The sequence below is a fragment of the Paroedura picta genome, chromosome 4, assembly GCF_049243985.1.
Source record: "Paroedura picta isolate Pp20150507F chromosome 4, Ppicta_v3.0, whole genome shotgun sequence".
In the NCBI taxonomy this organism is placed as follows: Eukaryota; Metazoa; Chordata; class Lepidosauria; order Squamata; family Gekkonidae; genus Paroedura; species Paroedura picta.
This window is the reverse complement of record NC_135372.1, coordinates 122,791,808-122,816,262: the sequence shown is the minus strand read 5'-3', so window position 1 is coordinate 122,816,262 and position 24,455 is coordinate 122,791,808. Positions and strand designations below refer to the sequence as shown.

The following is a 24,455-nucleotide window of genomic DNA, read 5'->3' as shown; positions in this document are numbered from 1 at the left end:
AGGTCACTCTCTTGTTCATACATAAATATCAAATAACAGAAAGGGTCACGGTTCAGAAGTGGGCACATCTTGTTCTGTGTATGGGAAGTCCCAGGTTCAATCCACGGCCACTCTAGTTTAAGAGGACCTCAGCTCAGCAGGTGCCTCAGACCTTGGGGAGCTGCCATGAGTCAGAATCGATGATGACCCGGCAGGCGGAGGACACGGCAGGTGGAGCAACAGCCCAGCTCCCTGCAAGACAGTATCAGTCAGTCAAACTTTATTATAGTCATTCAGACCAAGTTATATGAAGTTAATACATAAAAGACCAAAAGAATATGGTCATTTAATATAATACAATTGAAAACAGATCATAAAAAAGAGTAAACCAGTCATGGGAACTGCTCATGAAAGGATGAAGCAAAAGTGGGTACAGGAGGGGTCTAAACAAAGTTACTTTTGCATGTAAAGAGCCTACGTGTTATATTTTCCTCTGGGTCCTCCCCAGGTCTACACAGTCCACTCAGGCTTGCAAGTTCCCCACTAAGAACTCATTTCCCAGGTGCGTGGGGCCCTGTTCAGATTGGGATTGTGACAGTCAAGAAGACGGTTCAGCATTACTCCTCCATGTCATTTCACTGCCCAGGGGCAGTTATTTGTCCTACTGGGTACTTCACTGATAAGGTACAGTTTCTCCAGTGGAACATGTACAAGGGTTGCATTAGAGCAATGGAAAATTTGTGTAACCGTTTCAGCAGTGTTTTTCACAGCATCAATTGAATATCCAGATAGAGGGCTGGGGTTTACAGAAGTCCTGCTGAATTAAAAAAAAACCTGAATAGCAGAAAATCTGCTTTGCACAGTCTCAGGTTCTATTCCTGCATCTCCGATCAAAAAGGATTAGAAATTAGCTGATGTCACTATTGACGAAGCTTTCGCAGTTCTGCACGGCCTGTTAGTTGGAGCTCTTCCACCAGCCGTTTGGTTGAGGGCGAGGTAATTAAGATCAGGGCCCCCTCCTCAACGTAGCCAGCAGGCTATCCCCTTGTAATCCCCCCCTGAAGACCCAGGGGTGGGGGTTGTTGAGGGGGGAGGGGAGAGGAACAAGTCTGCATTCACCATTGGGAATGGGTTAAGGTTTTTAAGATGGGGATTGTTTTTATTGTTTTAATAATACATATATGAATACTGAAGTGCTGTTGACAGTCAAAGTAGGCAGTATTGGCCTTGATAGGCCAATATTCTGATTCAGGTCAAGGTAACATCCTGTGGCTGCCCCATTATTTCTCTTGCAGCAGTTCCAAGCTAGTCAAAACCTCCCTTCTAACCCACTCTGGTTCTCACATAAATTTAGTCTCTTGCAAAGGCACACGTTTCAAACACCTTGACAGTGTTTCAACTATTACGTATATCCTACAAAAAACCCAAACTGTAGATGTCATACGTGATTATCATACACGTGCACCTATTTTGCTGCACTGGCCTGCAGGTAAGGGGGCGCAGTATAGTACGCAACATGCATGCGTGCTACAAAAATAAAATATATATGCAGTTATCCACGTAATAACAATGCACTTAAATGCTTGCTTTTGGCAAAAACAATCAGCAATGTTTGAAGCCGTCCTCGGGTTGCTTGAAAGTGCAGTTTTGCCAGGCCAGGCAGGCAGCGAGCATAATGCAAACAGAATAACAAAACCCACCCGTACTATGAAAGTGGAATATTCTTTAAGACGATAGCGTGTAAAAATAACCCAGAGTCAGCCCAGTTCCTGGGGAGCTCCCCACAGTTGCCTGGCTTAGGCTGTGACTCAACCCATCAGCCAACCCCCTTGGGACGAGGCTGCAAGGCCTAGCATTAGAGCTTCCATCCAGGTGCAACTGACTCATGATTTCTCCAAATACAGCTCTCTTAATTGCTTTTCAAAGAACTGAATAGAGAGGGAAAGTCTGGAAAGAGGAAGTGACTCAGGGGCTGTATCAGGTGGGTGGGGAAGGAGTCCAGCAAGAGTTCTGGCAGCCCCGGACAACCCACTCGAAAGCAGCGAGGAAACCAGTGGAAAAACAGAAGCTGTACAGGGCCAACTCATAAACTCCAGTGACTTCCACGGGAGCCAGGTCTTAACAGCTTTATCAAAAACACGTGTCAGGAACCTTACCCGAGCATCTGATGTGCAGTTTTTGAGGACAGACCTGAAGAACGGAGCCATTGCTGCCCATGATACATTCCCCCCTCCCCCCAGTCTTCAAGAGGTTCCAAAAGTTATTAGCTGTGTGTAGTGAAGTCAGCTTTTCTCTTTGCTAACATAAGCACTGTGGTCGTTTATAGGAGCTGTACAGAAGTTTAATGGCTTGGTAAATGAGAAATGGCAACAATGGCTTAATCATAAGTGTAAGATTGCCTGCTTAACTCTGTGTGTGTCAAGTCATAGCCAACATGATGACCCCATAGGGCAGCCTTTCTCAACTTTTTTACCATTGAGAAAACTCTGAAGCATTCTTCAAGCCTTGAGAAAACTTATGAGAGGCATGATCGTGCAGAATATGGTTGGGAAGCATAGCTGTGGACACGCCCACCTGTGAACCCTCCCCTTCACACTCCCTCCAAGCCCATCATTGGCCATTTTGGAGGGGCGAGGGGCGTCAGCATGACCCTATATGGCAAGGGTAATCAAATTGCAGCCCTCCAGATGTCCATGAACTACAATTCCCATGAGCCCCTGCCAGCAAACGCTGGCAGGGGCTCATGAGGATTGTAGTCCATGGACATCTGGGCTACAGGGGCTCATGGGAATTGTAGTCCATGGACATCTGGAGGGCCGCAGTTTGACTACCCCTGCTATAAGGTCATATCAGCCAATATATGTTTAACAATTTTTTAAAACATATAAAAAATTAGTTAACTCCCACCCACTCAGGACTTCCTTCCAGGGCCTTCAAGAAACCCCAGGGTTTCATGAACCTGGATTGAGAAAGCCTGAGTTAGATTTAAATTTCAGAGAGGCCATGGAATAAATAAATATTCTTCGACATTATTTTTCAAGCAAAAATTTATATAAAAATATGGATGTGTATTAGTATAAATGTTGTGATTAGGGTTAAGATTACCTTTCAGTTCGGGTTAGATTTATTTATTCATTCATCTGATTTATTACTCACCATTCCCAGCAAGCTGGCTCACGATGAGTTACAATGATAAAACCCCACAATAAAATAGTAAACAATACCTCTTAAAAACATTCCCTCCCAAGAGGCGAAATCTGTGATCCTCATCTCCCCCCTGCTCAACAGCCTCCCAAAATTGCCCCAAATAATACCTCTTAAAAACCCAAATAGTAAATAATACCTCTTAAAAACCCAAGAGGCGAAATCTGTGATCCTCATCTCCCCCCTGCTCAACAGCCGCCCCCAAAACTGCCCCAGGAGATGTTCATAGGGAGCCTGGAAAATTGTTTTCAATTGTCCTGTCCTCAACCAAATGGCTGGTGGAAGAGCTCCGTCTTGCAGGCCCTGCAGAACTGTGAAAGGTCCAACAGGGCCCTCAGTGCATTCCACCAGGTTAGGGCCAGGACTGAAAAGGCCCTGTCGCTGGTTGAAGCCAGACATACCCTCATGGGGTGGGACCACCAGCAAATCAGCACCCGCAGAGCACAAGGCACTATGGGGAGCATAAGGCAAGAGTAAAAGGCATGGTTCAGAAAGCCTATGGCATTAGTAAGCATTTTTAACAGTGTTTTACATGTAAATTTATTATATGGAAAATTGTGGGTTCCTATTAGGGTAAATTTGGGGGTTAGGGTTAGCTTAGGTATAATTTGGGTTGGGGAGTCATTAAGTTTAGAGGGAGTCTTAGGGCTAGGGTGGTTTAGAGCGGTGGTTAGAAAAGGCCTTGGGATGTATAAATATTTTTTTACTTTATTTTACATGTAAAAATATTGATTCATATAAGGGTAGATTTGGAGTTAGGGTTAGCCTTAGCTTGAATATGGTTTGGGTTGGGGGATTGGTGAGGTTTTGAGTGAGTGTTAGGGCTATGGAAAAGTCAAGGTTTTCAAGGAAAGAGGTAATCAAAGGTGGCTTGACATTGCCTTCCTCCGCAGAACAACCCTGAACTTCTTTGGTGGTCCAAGGACAAACCAGGGCTGACCCTGGACAGCTTTCAAGATAGCCTTGGCTATCCAGATCAGGGATCAGTCTTGACCAGGGGTAGTCAACCTGTGGCCCTCCAGATGTCCATGGACTACAATTCCCATGAGCATTCGCTGGCAGGGACTCATGGGAATTGTAGCCCATGGACATCTGGAGGGCCACAGTTTGACTACCCATGCTCTTGACTATCTATACATTATATGAGAGCACCTGGTCTGATCCTGACCAGACACATGAATTTGAGAGGTATGGAAATATGCTTTTTTCAAAAAATCAAATGTAGCAATCTCTGCCGTAAGGAATCATCACCATCATCTGGCTATTATTCCTAGTTTCTTCCTTAATGATTCATCCACCAGAAGGCTACTTATCCTTTAAAAGATTTTCAGTCTGCAGTCACACAAATGCATGGTTTTCCAGCTCATGAAATCCATGCTTAGGAAAGCAGTGGGAATTGTTATTTTATTTACATGCCATCTCTCTCCCCAAAGGAGGCCCAAAGCAGCTTGTATTATTCTCTTGTCCAGTTTATCCTGAGAGCATGTGACTGCTCTAAGGTCACCCAGCAAGCTTCCATGGCAGAGTGAGGATTTGAACCTGGGTTTCCCAGATCGTAATCTGACACTTTAAGCATATCACATTGGCTCTAGTTCACTATTTATATAATGCTGTTGGCCCATCAGGACCCAAAGTGTCCATAAGTACAAAATGGATAGTTGTGTTTGCTTGTTGCAAGAAGAAGAAAGAGGAATCACACGGCACCTTAAAGTCTAAAACATTTTCACAACAGCAAATGTTTCCATGGACTGAAGCCCGTATCATCAGATGGGCCTAATGAATCCACTAGTCTATGAAACCTAGTGCTGGAATAAAGGCTTATTTGTCTTTAAGGTGCCATGAGAGTCCTGTTTACGTAAAAGAAGTCCAGGGGCACCTTAAAGACTAGCAAGATTTATCCCAACTCAAGCTTCTATCAGTCAGAACTCATTTCCTTGAAGGTACTCAAGTGTACATCCGTGCATCCAACAAAGTGTGCTCTGCTTTACAAACATATATGCTGGAATAAATTTTGTTCAGTTTCTGCTGCAACAGGCTATTACGCCTACCGTCTGGACCTATATATAATTGTTGTTAAGGACTGCAAGTGCCTCCACAGTTTTATCTATTACACTTATAGACTGCCTTCCTCCTTCATGGGACTCAAAGCGGATTACATAAACACCCATAAAATCCCCAATCCTTAAAACCATACACCTCCAGATGGCAGAAAGAAAATCCTTCCACCTTCCTCCTACCACCATTCACAAAGGGGTCCAATTGAAGCTACCCCCCCAAAAAAAATCTTAACCCCGCTTCAACCGAAGACCTGGTGGAAGAGCTCCGTTTTGCAGAACTCTGACAGCTCCGTCAGTTGCCCTCTTAGGCTCTGTTCCCAGCCCTTTATTACCAAAGTACCTGATATTGTCAGATGTCAGAAGCTAAACAGGGCCAGACTTGGTCAGTACTTGGAAGGGAGGCCACCAAGGAAGTTGCTCTGGCAGGCAATAGCAAATCACCTCTGAATATGTCTTGCATTGAGAACCCTAGGGGTTTGCCCTAAGTCAGCTGTGATTTAACAGCACCACTACCCAAGTTTAGACTGCCAACAAAAAAAATGAAAGCATATTCAAAATGTATTTTTTTGTGTTTAGTGAGTTCTTAGTGCCATTGGGCACTTTTCAGAATTTAGAGATACTTTACAGTCAGATTTGTACTCTGGGCAAGCCTCCAGCCAACTGTGCTGTGTCTCCAAACCACATCAATTTTACTCCCACAAAAACATCTCAGCTTCTCTGCCCTCATTCTCTTCCACTAACAGTCCATATGCCTGCAAGGAGCAATTAATGAAAACCATCAGGACTGTTTGGGCACTTCCAAGTGAAATTTGTGAAAGTTCGTGCCAGATATACAGACTGTCAGCTAGACAGATGCTGGGAGTTCCATGCTGGGCACTTAACTTCTAGGCATGATTTGGGGGATGGCACATGGGGAAAGGGGCTTAAATGTGGCCCTTCCCTTTTCCTGTAATGAAATGGGTCTGGAAGGGGCTGCTGCTTGAATCATTGGGGAAGCTTATATAGAGTCCTCAAAACATGTAAGTTACCTTATGCACCAAACAGCTTTCTAGGGCTGTTTCAAGTCAGGAAAAAGGGGCAGAAAGGAAGAAACACCTTCTCCCCAAATGATTTGGCCCAGTTAAGTTATCAGCATGGAACTCCCAGATTATGTCTGATGATAATCCTCATGTCTACCTCATGGACTTTATAAAGCGAGGACTGGCCCTGTACTGTGTATTGTGAGTGTTAAGGGCCATCAGGTAGCTTCCAACTTATGGGGACCCATGTATTAATGACCTACAAAATGTACTGTCATTAGCAGCCTTACTCAATCTTTTATTTTTATTTATTTTTTAACTTTTATACCGCTGCTCTTCCAATGGTCTTGTGGTGGTTCACAACAGCATAAGATCAATAAAAATACAATTAAAAAACCCAAAAAACACCCCTTACAACAATAGATAGATGGCGATCCTTTAGTAAAAACCCTCCTAAACTCCAGATCCCTCCCCTCCTCCATTCAGCCAGAGGGCCAAGTTTTCTTCCGCTGGCCATGGCTTCCTTTTTAGAATCAATTGACTTCTTTTTTTCCTGCAGCCGTTATCTTTTCCCTGCGTTATTGTCATTTCCCATGACTCTTGTCTTCTAACAATGCCACCAAGGTACAATAGCGTCAGTAAAGAGTGGCGCGTTGAGTGTTCATGGCTTAGTACCAGGTGAATGACTGAATTTTAAAAGAGTCATGCCTGCCCTCTAGTGGGAGATGAATGTAATCCCTAGAGAATAAGCCCCTTGCCTTTACACAGTATGCTTTCAAATCTGATCTTCAGGTTTGCTGAAATAAAAGGTAAAGATAAAGGTATCCCCTGTGCAAGCACCGGGTCATGTCTGACCCTTGGGGTGACGTCCTCCAGCGTTTTCATGGCAGACTCAATCCAGGGTGGCCTTGCCAGTGCCTTCCCCAGTCATTACCGTTTACCTCCAGCAAGCTGGTTACTCATTTTACCGACCTCGGAAGGATGGAAGGCTGAGTCAACCTTGAGCCGGCTGCTGGGATTGAACTCCCAACCTCATGGGCAGACAGCTTCAGACAGCATTTCTGCCACTTACCACTCTGCGCCACAAGAGGCTCTTGCTGAAATAAGAACACCAATATTTTTTTTCTCCTTTCTCTGAGAGATCTAGAGGCCCTAAAGAAATAAAGAAAGAGACATATATATCTTGCAACTGTTTTTTATATTTTCATTACTGTCTTGCTACAGGGAGCCTTTTTCTGACTTCAATGCCATATTTTCCTAATCAATGCCGAAAACCTATAAGCAGCTACTTGGAAGCAAGCTCCACAGAAATGAATGAACTGATTAAACTAAGATGTTTCCATTTGGAGTGTACAATATCTCTCTCTGTTCCAAGTTAAGGCGAAAGAAAAATCTTTTAAAAGTACAGGTTGGGCTGAACATCACACACATTCCTAGAAATATTTTTAAAATTATTTTGAATTGTTTGGCCTAAGGATGTAGTCTGTGTAATCCAAAAGTTGCATACTGCATTTTGAACATGAAATAGTGTATTAACAGCTATTATTTCACTAAACTATGGCATTTTTAGTTCTGTTGGAGCAACATGAGTTTTGATCCCTAGTTTTCCCTATCACCACTTTTCGTGGACTCCACTTATTTCCATTGCCCTCATCTGTTCATTCCCCAAGATGGATCTATTATAAAGACTTTGTTCAACTCACTAGGAAAAATAATTACAAATTACCAATAATGACAAATGTATTGAGTTGTCTGACAATATTTGATAAGCCGGTGAAAGAGCAGCACAATCTGCCCTCAAGGCAATCTGGGACCGCTGGGCTAAATGCATTTCCTGGACAGACCTGCTGAGATGCAATTTCACACTGGCACAAAATTGGCACTGACACACGAGAACAAGACATTTAAAAAGTGCTGATAAAGAAGAACGTCCAGCTCAAGCCTCTTAAACGCCACGGGAATCTAAACAGCTGCCAAGGTCTGTAAAAACTTCCTCTCAAAGCCAAGAAAAGCTGACCAAGGTCAGGATGTGCATCAGAGGAGTAGTTGTGAATTTCAAAGCAAAACAATCTGGCTTGTTTTTTGAACAGCAATGTACAGTTGACATCTCTATGAGAATATCATTACAATTCCCGACTGCCAAGAGAAAGAAATGTTCTGTCTCTTTAATACAGGCTAAATAGGATATTATTTGTCAGCTCATGCTATTTACCTTGATGCCATGAAAGGCTTCAGTTGTCCATTTTTACACATAAAGCCTGTATTAAAGAGACAGAATATTATTCTTCAGACTCATCATCCATATTATGAGAACATCATCAAGACGAAGGGCTGCAGCTCAGTGGCAGAGTATCTGCTTTGCATGCAGAAAGTTCCAGGTTCAGTTGCCAGCATTTCCAGATAATATGATCAAGCATTCTGTGATGTTAAAATCGTTCAATTGAGACCCTGGAAAGTCCCTGCCACAGAGTAAATGACTTTAATAAGCCTGTGATCTGATAATGCAGCTTCATGGGTGTTCAAACACCAGAAACATGTTAGGATTAATAGTACCAAGGAACAATAGAAGCCCCAACCATAAGAACTAAGGCAATGAAGGACTTTTAAATGCTTCCATTTCAAGGGTTTCTAGCCTATCCATGCATAACAGTACTAGAATAAGTACAGAATTTAGGGGATCACTTTTTCTTTCTATCCTTACTCAGTTTGATGTTTGAATGCTCGTACAGAACTTGATAAGCAATCTAGCCCTGTAGCTTTTGCCAAGCATAGTTTTTATTAGTTTGTACCCTACAAAGGTCTAAGCTACTTGGTTTGTGAGTTGGCTCATGGTATAGCTGATGAAGGCCATTTTAAAACAATACTTACTGAAGTTGAGCCCCTTTAGAAAATGACCCTTGTCTTCCAAGATGTCACAGTATCCGTTTTTGATTCCCTAGTTTTCTCGGCCACTCATGCTTTAAAGGTCATCCCATATTACTTTCACTTCCCTCTGTTACACACCCTTCTGTATGGATTTGTCATGGCGATCCTTTTTCTTCACCATAAAAACTGATTACAAAGTATATTTATTTTTCGCATGCATGGGTTCTGTGTATTAAGCCTGATAAGAATGGGAAAATCTATCTAGGAGTGACAGACTATACTCATATGTATTCTGCTGTTGTATACAAGAACTGGTGGGGTGTGATGAAGGGATAATAATATAATTCCACAGGACTCTCCGGTCCTCAATAGCCCTACCCACATGAGTGATAGGTCTGATGTATGCTGTGCCCAATTTGGATGACTGCAGCATGCATGGGAAAAGGCCTTCTCCTTTCAAACTATTTTCCTGACTTGAAACAGTCTGGGATGGGGGGTGCTATTTAGCCTCTTCAGAAAACCCATAAGCATGTGAGTTGAAAAAATAGCACAAAGCTATGAGATTAAAGCTCCTTCATATATGCCACTGTTACAATCTGAATCAGGCCTCATGCATGCAGGACTTGAGAACCCATAATTCATGAGTTGGTGGGGATTGAACCCAAGACTTGCTGAAAGACAAGCAAGTCTCTTATATGGGGTGCAGGAAAGAAAACGTCAATCCGTTTCCCCCCTCCCCCTATGCAGCTCTGAGCCTCCATAATATTTATTAGGTTGATTGCCACCTGGTAAATTAATCTTCAAGTACTCCATTTTTAACTCATTAAAGATTCTGTATTCTGTCATTGCTTTAAATTGTTTAAGTAGGTGGTTTAAGTTCTATCATATTATAGACCACCTCTCCTAGGTCCACCCAGCTCAAGGCGGTTTACAACCCCCCCCCCAATAAAACATTGATAAAAATAAATATCCAGGTGGCATAACCCATCTAATTCCCCTCCCCCCAGTCCTGTACCCCACACCCACTGACAGTCCACCTCAGGAGAGGGGGACCGTCAGCCCTAGATGTTCAGGGTGACCTGAGGGAGTAAACAAAACATGCTTAGGATGGCATCGTAAAAACATTCAGTCATTCTGGTACTAGGAGGCTTATTTATTTTTTTAAGCCTTTTCTGCCTATTACAAAACCACTCAGTTCCACGCCCATTCATCTCACACGGCAGGGGACGACACGTTCAATGCCTCCACTTTTCCTTTTAAAACATAATCCAGCAGGCGTTAATGAAAGAAAACATTTAATATGGAACGAGTCAGCCACAACATAAATTCGAACAATAACTGGCAATTAAGTGACAAAAGCGTGCGGCTTACCTATGCGCTACTTCAAATAACACCCCTATTAGAGCAAGAACACATTGCAATTTACACGCCTAGCCTTCCCCTCCCCCATTCTGCGCGTCTCATATTGCAAACGAGGCGCAGAAAATCCAGGGCGGGGAGCATCTTTTCCCGACAGGCACTGCGCGCGAGCACCACCTGCGTCTCAGAACAAAGTTCGCTATTGGTTGGCAGGCAGAACTAGAATGTTTCCGCGTTTTCGATTGGCTAGAGCCAAAGCGACCGTGGGCGGTGCTTAGCCCGGTCAGGGGCGAGGGAAATGGAGCGGCCCGGAGCCTTGCTGGGGCTTTTGCTCTTGGTGCCGGCGCTTGCGGGGAGCGCGGCCGAGCCCCTCCGCGATTCCCTGAGGGAGGAGCTGCTGCTGAGCCCCCTCCCTTCCGGTGACCTGGCCGCCACCTTTCAGTTCCGGACGCGCTGGGACTCAGACTTGCAGCGGGAGGGCGGTAAGGGGCGTGGCCACGGGGAGGGCGGGGCTTGGGCAGAGGGTGAGGGGGCCGCGCGACCATTGGGCGAGAGCCCTGGTGGGTGGAGTCTGGGTGGTGGTGGTGTGGCTCAGGCTGGCGGGGGTGCTTCAAGGTTGCATGTTATGCGGCAGAACCGAAAAGGAGTCTTGGGGTGTCTTGCTTGCAAGCAAAATTAAACGGGTGATGGTGAAAATGCATTCTGGCCCACGGAGAGCTGAAGCAGCAGGACAAAGTTTTTGGCCAGTGGCTCCTTCAAGACCAACAAGGTTTAATCCTGGATATAAGTTTTCACGCGCATGCACATTGCTTCTGAAGAAGCGTGCATGCACACCAAAGCTTAAACCCAGAATTAAACTTGGGTTTAAAGGTCCCAGTAGACACGAACTTTGTTCCGTCGCCAAAAGCTGGTGCTGGAATATATTTCGTATGCAGTGCTAGCAGGTTCTTGTTTAATTTTGCTATAACAGCCTAACTTATATGCTTGGAATTATTATTTAGGAAGAGTCTGCATTGAGTTCAGTGGGGTTCTGAAGAAACGTCCTTAGAATTGCTCTGCATGATATTGCTAGGCTGCTTGCTGTTTCTACTGCTACAGACAAATGCTACAATCCTGCAATGGTTGACCTTTAAATAGAGTGGGACATGTCTCAGATGGGGCAGTGATACAGCTATCCTGCTGAGTTCTAGTAGACCATAGTCCCAGAGAAGCGTGTAGGATTGTTGTCTTAGAGGATGTTTACATGCACCACTGAAAGTGTTTTTCAGCCTCTCACTACATGTATGGGTTTACACGTGAAAAACAAGCAAGTTTAAATGTTGGGGTTGATAGCTAGGCAAGAAAGCAGACTTACACTGTATTGTACTGTGAGGGAAGTTTCCATACAACGGCACACATTTCTGCCTTACAGTATGAAGGACTGACACTAGGCAAGCAAAAAGAGTTTAGGTGCGTATCAAACATGGACTCTGAGTGAGTGGAGGCAGAAACTGTTCTGGTAAGGATGTCTATTCAATATGCCAGCATCAGGCCCCCATCTGTGAAACTTTGCACAACGGTGCTTCAAAACACAATACAGCCCTGTGTCCTGTTGAACACAGTGAGATTTACTCCTAAACAAATATGTCTAGAATGTTAAAAGGTACAACTAATCTTAATGCATCACTTACTACAGATGAGCAGTGATACCCCCACCCTGCACTCAGATTGCAAGAATACCAAAACGTGCACAAGGCACCTTTGCTGTCTATGTGGGCAACTCTTGTGGCTTGTTTTATACACTGCCTTTCCCACAGTGGGGACTCAAAGCATCTTACAACAGTCTCCTTTTTACTCTCCCAACAATCCTGTGAGGTAGGCTAGGCTTAGATTGTGTGTAATTGAGTGACCCAAAGGAACTCAGCAAGTGTCCATGGCAGAGTGTCCATGATACCAAAGTGTCTTTCCAAAACAGGTTTTTGACACATCATGATCTTTTTGCATATACTCCATGAATGTTTGCTGTACTGTCTTGGGTTTCCAATAGCTTGGCAGTGGAAAGTTTGATAGAGAGCTGGCCTGGAATGGGGAATGAAGCTGTGTCTTAAGGATAACCTACCTGCAGACAACCGCAACACAAGCAAGGCTCACTTGGGCAGGAAGTGAGTAAACAAATAGAATGTGAAAGTAGCACCAAGAACCCTGTGCACAGCATAGAAGAGGCTGGTGCCCAGGTAGGCTGAAGGATAGAAAAACAACTGATTTATATGGGCATGACTAGGAATGCGCTGACTTTAGCTGAATCCTAGGATTGGGCTGCAGTATGAGGTTGAAAGGGAAGGGAGCCTTTTCTAGATTTGCCTTAATGCATCTATTTTCTCATCACTTCCAGTCTCTCACTACAGGCTCTTTCCTAAAGCTCTGGGACAGCTCATCTCTAAGTATTCAGTGCGTGAGTTGCATCTCTCCCTCACTCAGGGCTTCTGGCGAACACGGAGTTGGGGGCAGCCGTACCTCCAAGCTCCTGCGGGAGCTGAACTCTGGGTCTGGTTTCAGGAGTCTGTCGCTGAGTAAGTGTCAAAGATTATGCTTTGTAGTTGGTGATCACAAAAAATTTAAAAGGAAGCATATGAGGCTTCTTATATTTTATGCACTATGGCTAATTGTAACTAATTCCTTAATTTTATTTTAAGTAAAATAAGGTTCATGAAGACTTCTGTCTTCATTAAAAGGCTTGAAAACTATCCAGCTAATTTGCGCAGACAAGGTGGCGTTCATAAACCCATGTCATGAAAGCAGCGTAGATACTGCTTTTGTTTAAAGGAGTGGCTTTTTTCATCTTAAAGCTGCCATTCTAATAATTCAGGCTTTTGTGAAACCCTGGGGTTTCTTGATAGCCCTGGAAGGGATTCCCAAATGGGTGGGAGCCATTTCTTTTTTATATATATTTTTAAAATTATATAAGTACCATTTCCTGCTTAGTGTCTAAAATATAGATGCTGAAATGAAGGACATACTTTCCGATACTTATTTTCAAGCGTTTGTGTATATTATAGAATTTCCACCATCAAAATGGTATTTCAAAGGAATGTTCAGTGACAAACACTATTTGATGCGAACTACACACTAACTTTTAAATATTTTTAAAATTTGTTATGGTTGTGTCAACCCTATTTGAAATCTGACAGTGTGGTTTGAAAACAGTATTTGTTAAAAATAATAATCAGTTTTGGGTGCATCTTCCACAGATGCAGGTATTCAGTCATTCTATTTATTTCCCTTTCATCCAGTGTTGACAAGGCTTGGAAAGATCTCAGTAACATCCTCTCAGGGATATTCTGTGCCTCTCTGAACTTCATTGATTCCACTAACACAGTCATTCCAACAGCATCCTTCAAACCTCTGGGATTGGCTAATGGTGAGTGGGTGGACACTTGCATGCTGTGCTGGCATGGAGGGGCTTGCTTCACATGAAAAACAAATAATTTAATTGCTGTTTGAGTTCATTCATTGCATGATTCTTTTCTAGCAAGGAGACTGGGAGGGTGATGGGAAAACATGCCTTACAGGTGGTGCTACACATGATGGGAGGGGTGGCATTTGAGGAGCTGTAATTGGGGGTGATAGTTTTTAGAGTTCCCTCTTGAGAGTGTGATAAAGATGATATGGGCTGGCTGTACGGAAGGAATGATTATTTAGGCTGCTTTCCCTGTTATGGTTTATGTGCTTATTGACTGTGGGTTTTGTGAACAACCCCTTTGTAAATCTTCAAGTATATTGCAGTGCAGTCTTAAGCCAAAGTTACAGCCTAATTACATGGGCTTGGAAAGCTGTAACTTGACTTAGGATGGTATGGTTAGCCACCTAAGACCTATGTTTGTCTATCATGCTGTTAAAGGTTTCTCTATTCCATTTTATTCACCCCTTCCTTCAGGGAGCTCAGGGTAGCATACAGTGACCCCCTTCCCCTATTTTATCCTCACAGCTGCCCTGTGAAGTAGGTTAGACTGAGACAGAATAAGTGAGGATAAAATGAGGAAGAGTGAGCTATGCATAACCCAAGGGCTAGACTGTACATTATGATTTTTGGTGTATTCTCTCTTGGTTCCCTGGCTTGACTCCGAATGTCTGCTTTGAGGAATTAATTTCCTAAGCACATGGGGCCCTGATTCAGACTAGGACCATGATGTGTGTGGAGAAGGGACTTTATCCTTCCACTTTTGCACTCCTCCCATCTGAAAACAGCCCCGAGGGGCCCATAGGGAGACTGCATGTATCCTGATGGGTAACTGGATTTCCCAGGACTTGTCTGCTCAGCAGTACCCTGGTGTGGCACTGGACCAATGTTACGTGAGTGATGCCCCAAGAGAGCAGGGATTTGTACCTGGGTCTCCTGAAACTCTTTTTGCGTGTTACTGAAAAGGAACATATAGTCTGCATGTATAGATCTCTCTATAATAGACTGGATTCTGGAGATTTTAGTAGGAGAGATCACGGGCATGAAATTAGAGTCACTGTGGGCAGGTGGGCAGGTAGTTGTGAGTTCCTGCATTGTGCAGAGGTTGGACTAGATGACCCTTGTGGTATCTTCCATCTCTATGACCACATGCTTTCACTTTGACAAAGGAAACTGGGGACTGGTACCCAGATGTACATGGGGTTTCAATCACCTATTCAGCTGCACATGCCTTAGGGGAGGGCAGTGCACAAATGTAATAAATAAGTATTTGATATAGCACGAGAATTACTCAGCGGACATATCGAGAAATATAAAGTGTACTCACTGTACATGGATTGTACATGTGTTCACTGGAATGTCTGAACTGTCCAACCTTGATGCTTTCATGACACCTCACGTCAGAAAAGAGTCCAGTAGCACCTTAAAGACTAACAAAATTTGTGGTACAGTATGAGTTTTTGTGAGTCACTGCTCACTTCTTCAGATATCTCAGGGCTGGCCTTGTTTAAAAATTTAAACAAACGCATTTTGTTGCACTGTCATTCTGAAGACTGCTTGTCAGTCATTTAGCCCTTTACTGAGTGCTGGAGGCACTTCACGTACATTATCTCAGTAATCCTTACAAAGGTCGGCCTTTTATTATCCCCTGAGGGGAGTCTAAGTGCAAGAGTGTCTTGTGGGGCAGAGTTATTTTAAGGCCATCCAGAGAACTTTTTCTCACTCTTTTTGAAGGGTATTCCTGTGAGCCATTATGGTTGAGGAGAATGACTTTAAAGAGACCAATAGCAATTGGTTAAAGCCTTGAGATCTAGAGAATCTTTGAGGGAGCCTCTAATAGCTGGGAGAAGAAACTCTTTGCCAAGACTCTTCACAACTCCCTGCCCCTCAGTGCCTCATGTTATATTGTTATATTGATACTGATACTGTTCCATGTAAATGTTCTGAAATGTTTTCTGTAAACCACCCAGAGCCGTAGGGAAGGGTAGTATAAATAAAAAATTAATTAATTAATTAATTAATTCTCTTCTACTAGGTTAAGTTTGCCTTGGTTAAGCAACAGGCTTTTAGGGATTTTTTGTTTTTTAAAAGGCAGATGTCTGTCAAGGGCTTTGGGGCCTTCTAGTGTATTTGGTTGGACCCTGCGGGCAAGGCTATCAGTCTAGGACCTTTGGTGTAATCCACTACTGAGCAACACTGGCCTAGATTTGGGGATCTGACACCACTCCCTTCCTTTTATGAATAAAGGAAGCTGCCCATGACTTTTCTGCAAGCTTGGCAGATTCCACTTCCATTCAAGAAGTCTTTAGCATGATGCACATAGTGCTTCCACGCACATGTCTGTTTGGCTGATGGCTCCACTTCCTCATTCAGTTACAGATCATCGCTTCCTACGATATGCTGTCCTGCCTCGTGAAGTTGTCTGCACTGAGAATCTCACCCCCTGGAAGAAGCTGTTGCCCTGCAGTTCAAAGGTAAACTTGGAGCTTGTGACACTAGAGCAAGTGGGGATTGGAACATTGCATGTTATGCTCCTTGTGTCTTCACCACCACATGTTGTCACCCTGGATTCCTTTGTCCTGTAAGAATTGGGTAGTAGGTCATGTGAAAGACCTCTGCCTGAGACCTTGGAGAGTGGCTGCCAGTCAGAGTGGGCAATACCAGCCTTGATAGTTGGTTCAATAAGTGGAAATTTCATGTGGTCTGTTATTTTGGAACATTTGATACTAGTGTTGTGGATGCTGTGATTCTCCCCAGTTAGTGCAGGTTAGTACAAGGGAGAGGGGGCAACTTAGAATTCTTTCCTCATCTTTCTCAAAGCATTCATGGTTGGGGGGATTCTTTGAAGTAGATCTTCATCCATGTTTACTTTTTTCTTTCCCCCCACCCCAGGCTGGCCTGGCTGTGCTGCTGAAGGCCGAGCGCCTCTTCCACAGCAGCTACCATTCCCAAGCGGTGCACATCTGCCCGATCTGCAGGGTGAGTCTGACTTTGATGTTGTGTCTTCACAGATCAGCGTAAGTGTGATTTGGAAATATGCATCACTCCTAAGTATGCATCTGAACAGTAGTGGAAAGTGCCATCAAGTCACAGCTAGGTTTTCAAGGGAAGAGATGTGCAGAGGTGCTTGGCCACTGTATGCCTCTGTGTCACATTCCTGCTATTTCTTGGTGGTCTCCCATCCAAATACTAGCCCTGATTAGTTTCCAAGATCAGGGAGATCAGCTAGCCTGGGCTATCCAGGTCAGGGCTACATCTGAATAGCTGCTGTGAATATAAATGTTTTTCTTCAGCTGGCCACCAGACGGTGTGCTGTCCATGGTGCTGGCTAAAAGAATGAAATGCTTCAAAGTGCTTTAGCTGTTACTAGTAATTTTGAGGACTGCAATACAAGGCAAGGGAGAGCTGTAAGACTTGTAAGTTTCACCTTTAAGCATCCAAAAGGCTACAGTGGGGTTCATAAAACATGCCTAGACAAAAAGCCACACAGGACGGGAGCTGCACTAAAGAGGGGAATGGGGCAAGGTAGAGCAAACAAGCTGGTTGGATCCAACTCTGTGTCTGTGTCCTTCAACTTGTTCCTATTGACTTAAAGTGAGATAATCCTGATTCTGCTTTCTTTCCATCCTAGAATATGTTAATTAATGGATCTTTGGGGTAACAGAGAAACCTTCTTTTTCTTTTTTCTTTTTGTTTTTTTTTAGATTAGACCCTTTACTGGGAACATGATTTTGGTTACAAAAATTGTAATGGCCAAATAGTTGAAATCTATCCATTGTTTCTGAATGCTTAAGAAAAATAGCTTCCATTACTGAATTGGGAATCCCATTTGGATGAGTATCTGTGGAGGTTTAACCATGGGTTCCATTAATTAAATATTAGAACACTGCAGTTTAGATGATAATCTGGTTTGTATTTGTTAAGTTGATGTTCTGATAATTTTCTCATCCAAAATCCAGTTGTGGCAATCATTGCCATGGTCACAAGCACCAATGGCTTTAAAAGGGGATTGGACTTATTCATGGAGGAGAGGTCCATCTGTGGGCATTAGCCATGGAGATTAAGGGGAACCTCCATATTCAGAGGCAGCAAACCTCTGAATACCAATGCTAGGAAAGTCTTGATTGTAATTCTTGTTTGTTGGCCCCCCCAAGTCAACTGGGTTGCCGACTGAGTGAAACATGGTCTGATTCAACAGGGCAGCTCATCATGTTTCTATAATAATTCTTAAATTATAGGTTTTTCTTTTCCTTCTGGCCTTCTTCCTCAGGATGCCACTTGCTTGAGTGCTTCATGGGAACTCAGACAGACCCTCACAGTTGTTTTCGACAGCTTTGCTACCGTCCAAGGGAAGAAAGGTAACTCGGACCTGCCCTGCCCAGAATTCTGTTGCTCGTGTGATTACTTCTCTTTATTGTGTTGCTGATCTCTTGTGTCAATCTTCCACCCCAGACTGGAACCTTCTCAAGATTTTCTCTCGCACTCTTACTGAAGCATGTCCCCTGGCATCTCAAAGCAAGATCTATGTTGACATTTCAAGCAAAGGCCAGGTAAACTTTTTCCATTCAACGCTTTTCAGATAGTGGCAGCGTAGCATGCTCCTAGTAAATGGCCAGACACAAATTCTGTGGATTATCTAGTCCAGGGGTAGTCAATCTGTGGCCCTCCAGATGTTCATGAACTACAATTCCCATGAGCCCCTGCCAGCATTTGCTGGCAGGGCCTCATGGGAATTGTAGTACATGAACTTCTGGAGGACCACAGGTTGACTACCCCGATCTAGTCCATGGTATATCCATATCTTGAAATGGCTTTGAGCTCAGCTCTGTGTGGAGGGAGGATCTGCAATGCAAAGTACAGAAGCAGCCCACGTACAGGATTTTTAAAAGGGGTGGTGGGTTACAATACATTTCAGAACCTTCATGAAACTTCTTTATTATTTCTTTTATTTAATCATTCAGTGGGGGTTAAACCCCAATCCCCCCTCCCCTTGTACAGAAATAACTTAGCTAAATGTATATTATTGGCGACCTGAATTGGATCACTCAGGTTAGCCCAATCTCATTGGATCTCAGAGGCTAAGCAGGGTCAGCCCTGGTTAGTAAGTGGGTGGGAGATTACCAAGGAAGTCCAGGATGTGTAGACAGAGTCAGACAATGGCAAACCACCTGTCTTTTGTGTTAAAAACTGTACAAAATCACCATAAGTTGATGCTGATCATCTGTTTCTTTTAATTAATTTATTGCGTTCCTTGAGCCATCTTATATGTTACTAGCTTCAAAGCCCGTTCCTAAGAATGAGCCTTGAAAGGGTGCCCTCCCCTGGCCTCTGGCCAGGCGGCTTAAGGTGGCCTTGGGCAGCAGCTCACAGCCAGATCAAGTGGGGCGGGTGGGAGCTGGGCAGCTTATCAGCAGGCTCAGGACAGAGCTCCTTAGCAATCAGCTAGTCAGCTCCTTAGTAGTCCTTAACAAGCAGTCAGCAGGCCAAGTGGCTCTTGTTAGGAGGCCCTGCAGCACAATTCTTTACCCAGGACCTCTCCCCTTACCTGTTGCTGGCTCCAGGCACTGAGGCGTCTGAGAGCAAAGAGGCTAGAGTCCAGGGACGGAGGGCGGGAGCGGCAGGGGCAGGGCCAATCAGGACAAAGCTGGCTGCACCCTGATTGGTCCTATTCCAACTTGGACAGCCAGACACATCCCACCCCCTAGGCTGTTTCAGAAATATATAGAGGAACGACAATAGATAAGGATATGTTGACTATGTTATATGTTAGTTCATTCCATGTATCCCTCCTTGATGTTCTATGTAGAACACCCTGAGCCATATAGAAGGGCAGTATTAAAATCGAATGAATGAATGAATGAATGAATGAATGAATGAATGAATGAATGAATGAATGAATGAATGAAAAAATCTGGAGAACCTGGTTTGATTCTCCAGTCCTTTACATGAATCCTGTTGAGTTACCTAGGGTCAGTCATAGTTCTCTCTGAGCTCTGTCAGCCCATGCTCACAGGGTATCTATTGCTGGGAGACAAAAGGAAAGGTGTTTGTAAGCCACTTTGTGACTTCTTTGGGTAGTGAAAAGCGAGGTAGAAAAACCAGCTCTTCTTCTGTTAACAGTACAAACTGCTAAGACTAGGTATTCATGGATCTAGCATGAATTGCTCAGGAAGGCTGACTGTTTTTCTGGTGGCTGATGAGTAAGATGCCTCTGCATTTTCAGGAGAATGAGTTACTGGAGGTTTCCCCAGCTCCCCAGTCTATACATGAAGCATCTGTCCTAGGAAACCGAAGAACCTTTGCAGTCTACGACCTCCTGGACCCAGGACTCTTCAATGCATCTCGCAGCCTCAACGTACTGCTGAAATGGAAGCGGCCGCAAGATGGCTGTGAGTAGTCCGTGGTTTTCCTCCCTTTAATATGGACATCCTCTTTGGTCCCCTGCCAATGGATCCTACTGGCATAGAACTTAACTGCTTTCTTTCTTTTTCTGCGGGAGCAATCTCTGAAAGCATCTTTCCCATTCAGAGTTCATATGACCCCTGTGGTGGTTCATTCAGTGGGTTAAATCTGGCTTGATTACCATTAAAAGACCAAGGATCCCAGGAGAAATGGAATTAAGCAGGCAACAGTTCAGGGATTCAGACTTGCTACTGCTGCCTTCTTGGGAGGAAGGAGCTAGCTGGTACGTCCATATGAGCAAATGGTGCTCTGAATAGTTATTGTCAACTCAGAATTCAGAAAGGGAGAATCTTGTACAGCTGGGAAAGTGGAAGGACTTTACTTTCCTGTTAGCATAAGATCTGGAGCTTTGTCCTGCACTCTGATAGAGAGGTCTTCTTGACTCCCACCCAGTAGTTCTATGTCAAATGTTATAACAGATGGGAAGCAAGGTTTTTGCATCTAGTCCTGCAGGTGAAGCCTGTTTCCTAACTCCTGTGTTTCCTTCCTCCAGTGGATGTGGCAGCACCTGTGCTGCACGCTCAACGCTATGTGAGCGGCTATGGCCTTCAGACTGGAGAGATCAGCACTGTTGTCTCTAACACACACCCCTACCGGGCTTTCCCTGTGCTATTGCTGGAGACGGTGCCCTGGTACCTGCGACTCTACATTCATACGCTGACCATTATCACAAAAGGAAAGGAGAACAAACCAAGTAAGGATGAGCCCCTTGCAACCCAAAATGACAGATATCAATAAATCACCTTAAAATGTCTGTTTTGTGCACGTTTACTCAGTCTGTGGGTGGGGGACACCTCGTTTGATTCAGTCACAGTTTCACATGCAGCTTGAATACCTCTGCTAGCCATTGGCATTGTCTATCCTTAGTCTCCTTTCACTAGAGTCTCAAAGAGTGACAGTGTCTTGAACAGGGGCCACAGAGGCACAAATGCATTGTGGGCCATATATTTTCTCTTCTCCAGAGCTGCTGCAGAGGTGGCTGCATGTGTGTGTGTGTGTGAGAGAGAGAGTGTGAATGAATGATCGAGTCCCAAGAAAGACTTTTTATGCAGCCATCAAGAAAGGAGGGTGGCAAAGGATTGAATGGTGATCACGTCTATTTTTGCCGCTAGGCTACATCCACTATCAGCCCGCTCAGGACCGCCGGCGCCCTCATCTCCTCGAGATGCTGATTCAGCTGCCAGCAAATTCCGTCACCAAGATCAACATCCAGTTTGAGAGGGCCTTGCTGAAGTGGACCGAGTACACTCCTGACCCCAACCACGGCTTTTACGTGAGGTGAGGCTGCACCAAGTCTTGGATGAGTCAGCCTCGGTGTTTGTCTGCCTGGGCGTCAGTGCTCTTCCACCTAGTGTTCGAACAGGGCTGAAGTAACTTCTCCACTTTGCTTATTTCCTGCCTGCAGTCCATCTGTCCTGAGTGCCCTGGTGCCCAGCATTATTACCGTGGAGGAGAAGGAGGAAGAGAGGAGTCCCCTCTTTGCTTCACTGTGAGTGCATCGGGAGATCTGGTCCCTAAGGAGAGAAGGAGGGGGGAGAGAGGACATGACTTGCATGGAGTTAGTAAGCAGATGTTTTCTACTATCCCTGGAGCAAGGAGATTCTTTGCATCACTTTTCATGAAATGGCTTCCTATGGGTAAGAATTGCTGGCATGTAGATGGAGAAGGCAGTCCATACATAGCTCTGCCCCCCCCTCCCGTGTTCTCTTTTAGTGGCATCAGATAGATCTTCCCTTCATCCTCACTCTCCATCAGCCTATCCTCCTGGGCCTCACCATGAAACATTTGCTTCATGGGATCTATAGAAGTATGTTGGTCAGCAAGCATCGGTTCAGCTCTCTCGCATCAGGCCCAGCCTATATTATTTCATAGTATTGAATCATGATAGAAATTGGAGATTTTTCTTAAAATATAGCCTTGGCCACTTTTAACCAAAAGTGCTTCAGTTCTGTCATGCTACTTTGCAGGCGAGGTGATGGTAGGGCTGCATTTCCTAATATTTGTGTCTAGATATGTTCTGCCGTATCTTGGTTTATTGTACCCATTATGTTTTGTTGTTGTGATTTTAATGTATGGGGCTTTTATTGGGGTTTTTATTACTGTAACTCACCTCGAGCCTCCAGGGAGAGGTGAGTAACAGATTTAATAATAATAATAAGCTGGGTGACCTTGGGCTCGCCACGGCACTGATAAAACTGTTCTGACCGGGCATTGATATCAGGGCTCTCTCAGCCTCACCTACCCCACAGGGTGTCTGTTGTGGGGAGAGGAATGGGGAGGTGACTGTAAGCCGCTTTGAGCCTCCTTAAGGTAGGGAAAAGCGGCATATAAGAACCAACTCTTCTAATAATAATAATAATAATAATAATAATAATAATAATAATAATTTTAGACAAGGGCTGCACATTTTCAGACTCCCTTCCATGGTTACCTGCAGGAGAAAATGAAAGCTGACTCTTGGGAATCCAGATTGCGGGTCAGATTCTAGACGTTGCAGATAACATAGGACTGGTTCCATTGCTGACAGGCTGTACTTCTGTCATAATGTTCTACCACTTCTGCATGTGTGTGGCTTTGGTGGGGAGGGGATTGTTGCTTCTTTAAAAGTGCCTGCAACATCAACGTTTTCCTAGCGGGAAATGAAGTTTGTGCTTTTAATATGAGTCTTACCTTCAGTCCCACTCCCGCCTCCTGATCTGAAGTGGTTCATGTGGGGGGAATGTCTGAAATGAGTCATCCTCCTTTTCCCTCTCGTCCCTCTCCAGGTTTCCTTCTTTTGATGGCTCCAGCTACTTTGTTCGCCTTTACACAGAACCACTGCTGGTGAACCTGCCGACCCCGGACTTCAGCATGCCGTATAACGTCATCTGCCTGACCTGTACCGTGGTGGCCGTGTGCTATGGTTCCTTTTATAATCTCCTCACCAGAACGTTCCACGTGGAAGAACCCAGTAGGGGAGGACTGGCCAAGCGGCTGGCAAATGTAATCCGTAAATTGAGAGGTGTCCCTCTTCTTTAAGGCGGCCACTTTTTAAGAACTATACAATCAGGACTTGAGGCTGTAGGACAGGCAGGGTCCTCTCCATCCGCATAGCTTTCTCATTCCTGAACAGCCAACGGACTGTGTCATTTTCCTTATAGGTGGAAAGCTTTGGATCTCATGCACATTGTTCTTGGGACTACAAATGCAAAGCAGTCAGGAAAGAAACCGGGCTAGTTTTGCTTTTTTTATTTTTTCTTTCCTTGGAGAGTGGGATAACTTATGTTCTGTGGAAAGATTCTGGAAATAAACTTGACCTGTGCATGAACTTTTGTCCCTTTGGCTTTGCTGCTCTACAGACATTCCATTTCATCGGCTAAGCTGTTCTTATTTCCTGGGCAACCACTGTCAAATACATCGCTCATACCTTTTAAGCAGCCAAGTGGGATAAAGTCCTGGCACAGGAACTGCATCTCAGTTGAGCCCATGTAGCCATTTTGCTGGGCTGAGGGGAGGAGATGGCTGGGTTCATGTTGCTGGGTAACTATCAGCCCTGCTCATAGACAGAACCATCTGCTCTGCGTTGGGCAAACTAGATAGTCAGCCTTATAAGAAGAATCTGTTGGTGGGGTGGGATGCTGGCAGAATGGTAGAACGAAATATTTCAGTAAATTCAGAGGGGGCAGAGGGCACGGGATGGTGGAGGAGGAGTGAGCAACAGATCTCAAGTATTTCCCTCTATAGATGATAAGCTAGAACTTTTTGCAAAAGAAACAGTAGCATATACCTGGAGATAATCTTCCAGAAACTTTACCTTCATTGGACATAAATACTTGTCCCTATTTAAGCAATGAGATTTCTTCACTGGTTTTTGTGGATTTTCTGGGCTGTGTGGCCGTGGTCTGGTAGCTTTTGCCAGTAAGTGTGGCTGACATCTTCAGAAGTAGGACACAGCAAGATGGAAATCTCTCTGTACCAAACTGTGGAGTGTGTATAAACAGGTGCTGGATATTCTATGTACTTCTCAGAGAGGCATCACATTCCAGTCTTCTCTGGGAGTCTCCTAGGGGGATGGACTGGAACGGGGAAGTGTTT

At 44.4% G+C, this 24,455-nt stretch overlaps 1 protein-coding gene across 1 annotated transcript; it reads left to right on the top strand.

Moving 5' to 3' along the window:
• The first annotated feature begins 10,730 nt into the window (after positions 1 to 10,730).
• On the top strand, positions 10,731 to 23,688 carry PIGT (phosphatidylinositol glycan anchor biosynthesis class T). Its single transcript, XM_077335467.1, has 12 exons — positions 10,731 to 10,965; positions 12,855 to 13,032; positions 13,753 to 13,880; positions 16,293 to 16,393; positions 16,812 to 16,898; positions 18,190 to 18,277; positions 18,372 to 18,469; positions 20,143 to 20,308; positions 20,875 to 21,075; positions 21,494 to 21,659; positions 21,787 to 21,870; positions 23,147 to 23,688. The coding sequence occupies exons 1-12, from the start codon at positions 10,782 to 10,784 to the stop codon at positions 23,397 to 23,399; spliced, it is 1,734 nt and encodes a 577-aa protein (XP_077191582.1). The 5' UTR covers positions 10,731 to 10,781; the 3' UTR covers positions 23,400 to 23,688.
• Positions 23,689 to 24,455: the final 767 nt, after the last annotated feature.

What these genes read in the sequence shown, in the direction of transcription:
- PIGT (XM_077335467.1), top strand. Translation starts at nt 10,782, where the DNA reads ATGGAGCGGCCCGGAGCCTTGCTGGGGCTTTTGCTCTTGGTGCCGGCG. An exon ending in ACCTCTGGGATTGGCTAATG is followed by an intron (nt 13,881 to 16,292) that starts GTGAGTGGGTGG and finishes TTCCTCATTCAG; the next exon opens with TTACAGATCATCGCTTCCTA. An exon ending in GAAGCGGCCGCAAGATGGCT is followed by an intron (nt 20,309 to 20,874) that starts GTGAGTAGTCCG and finishes TCCTTCCTCCAG; the next exon opens with TGGATGTGGCAGCACCTGTG.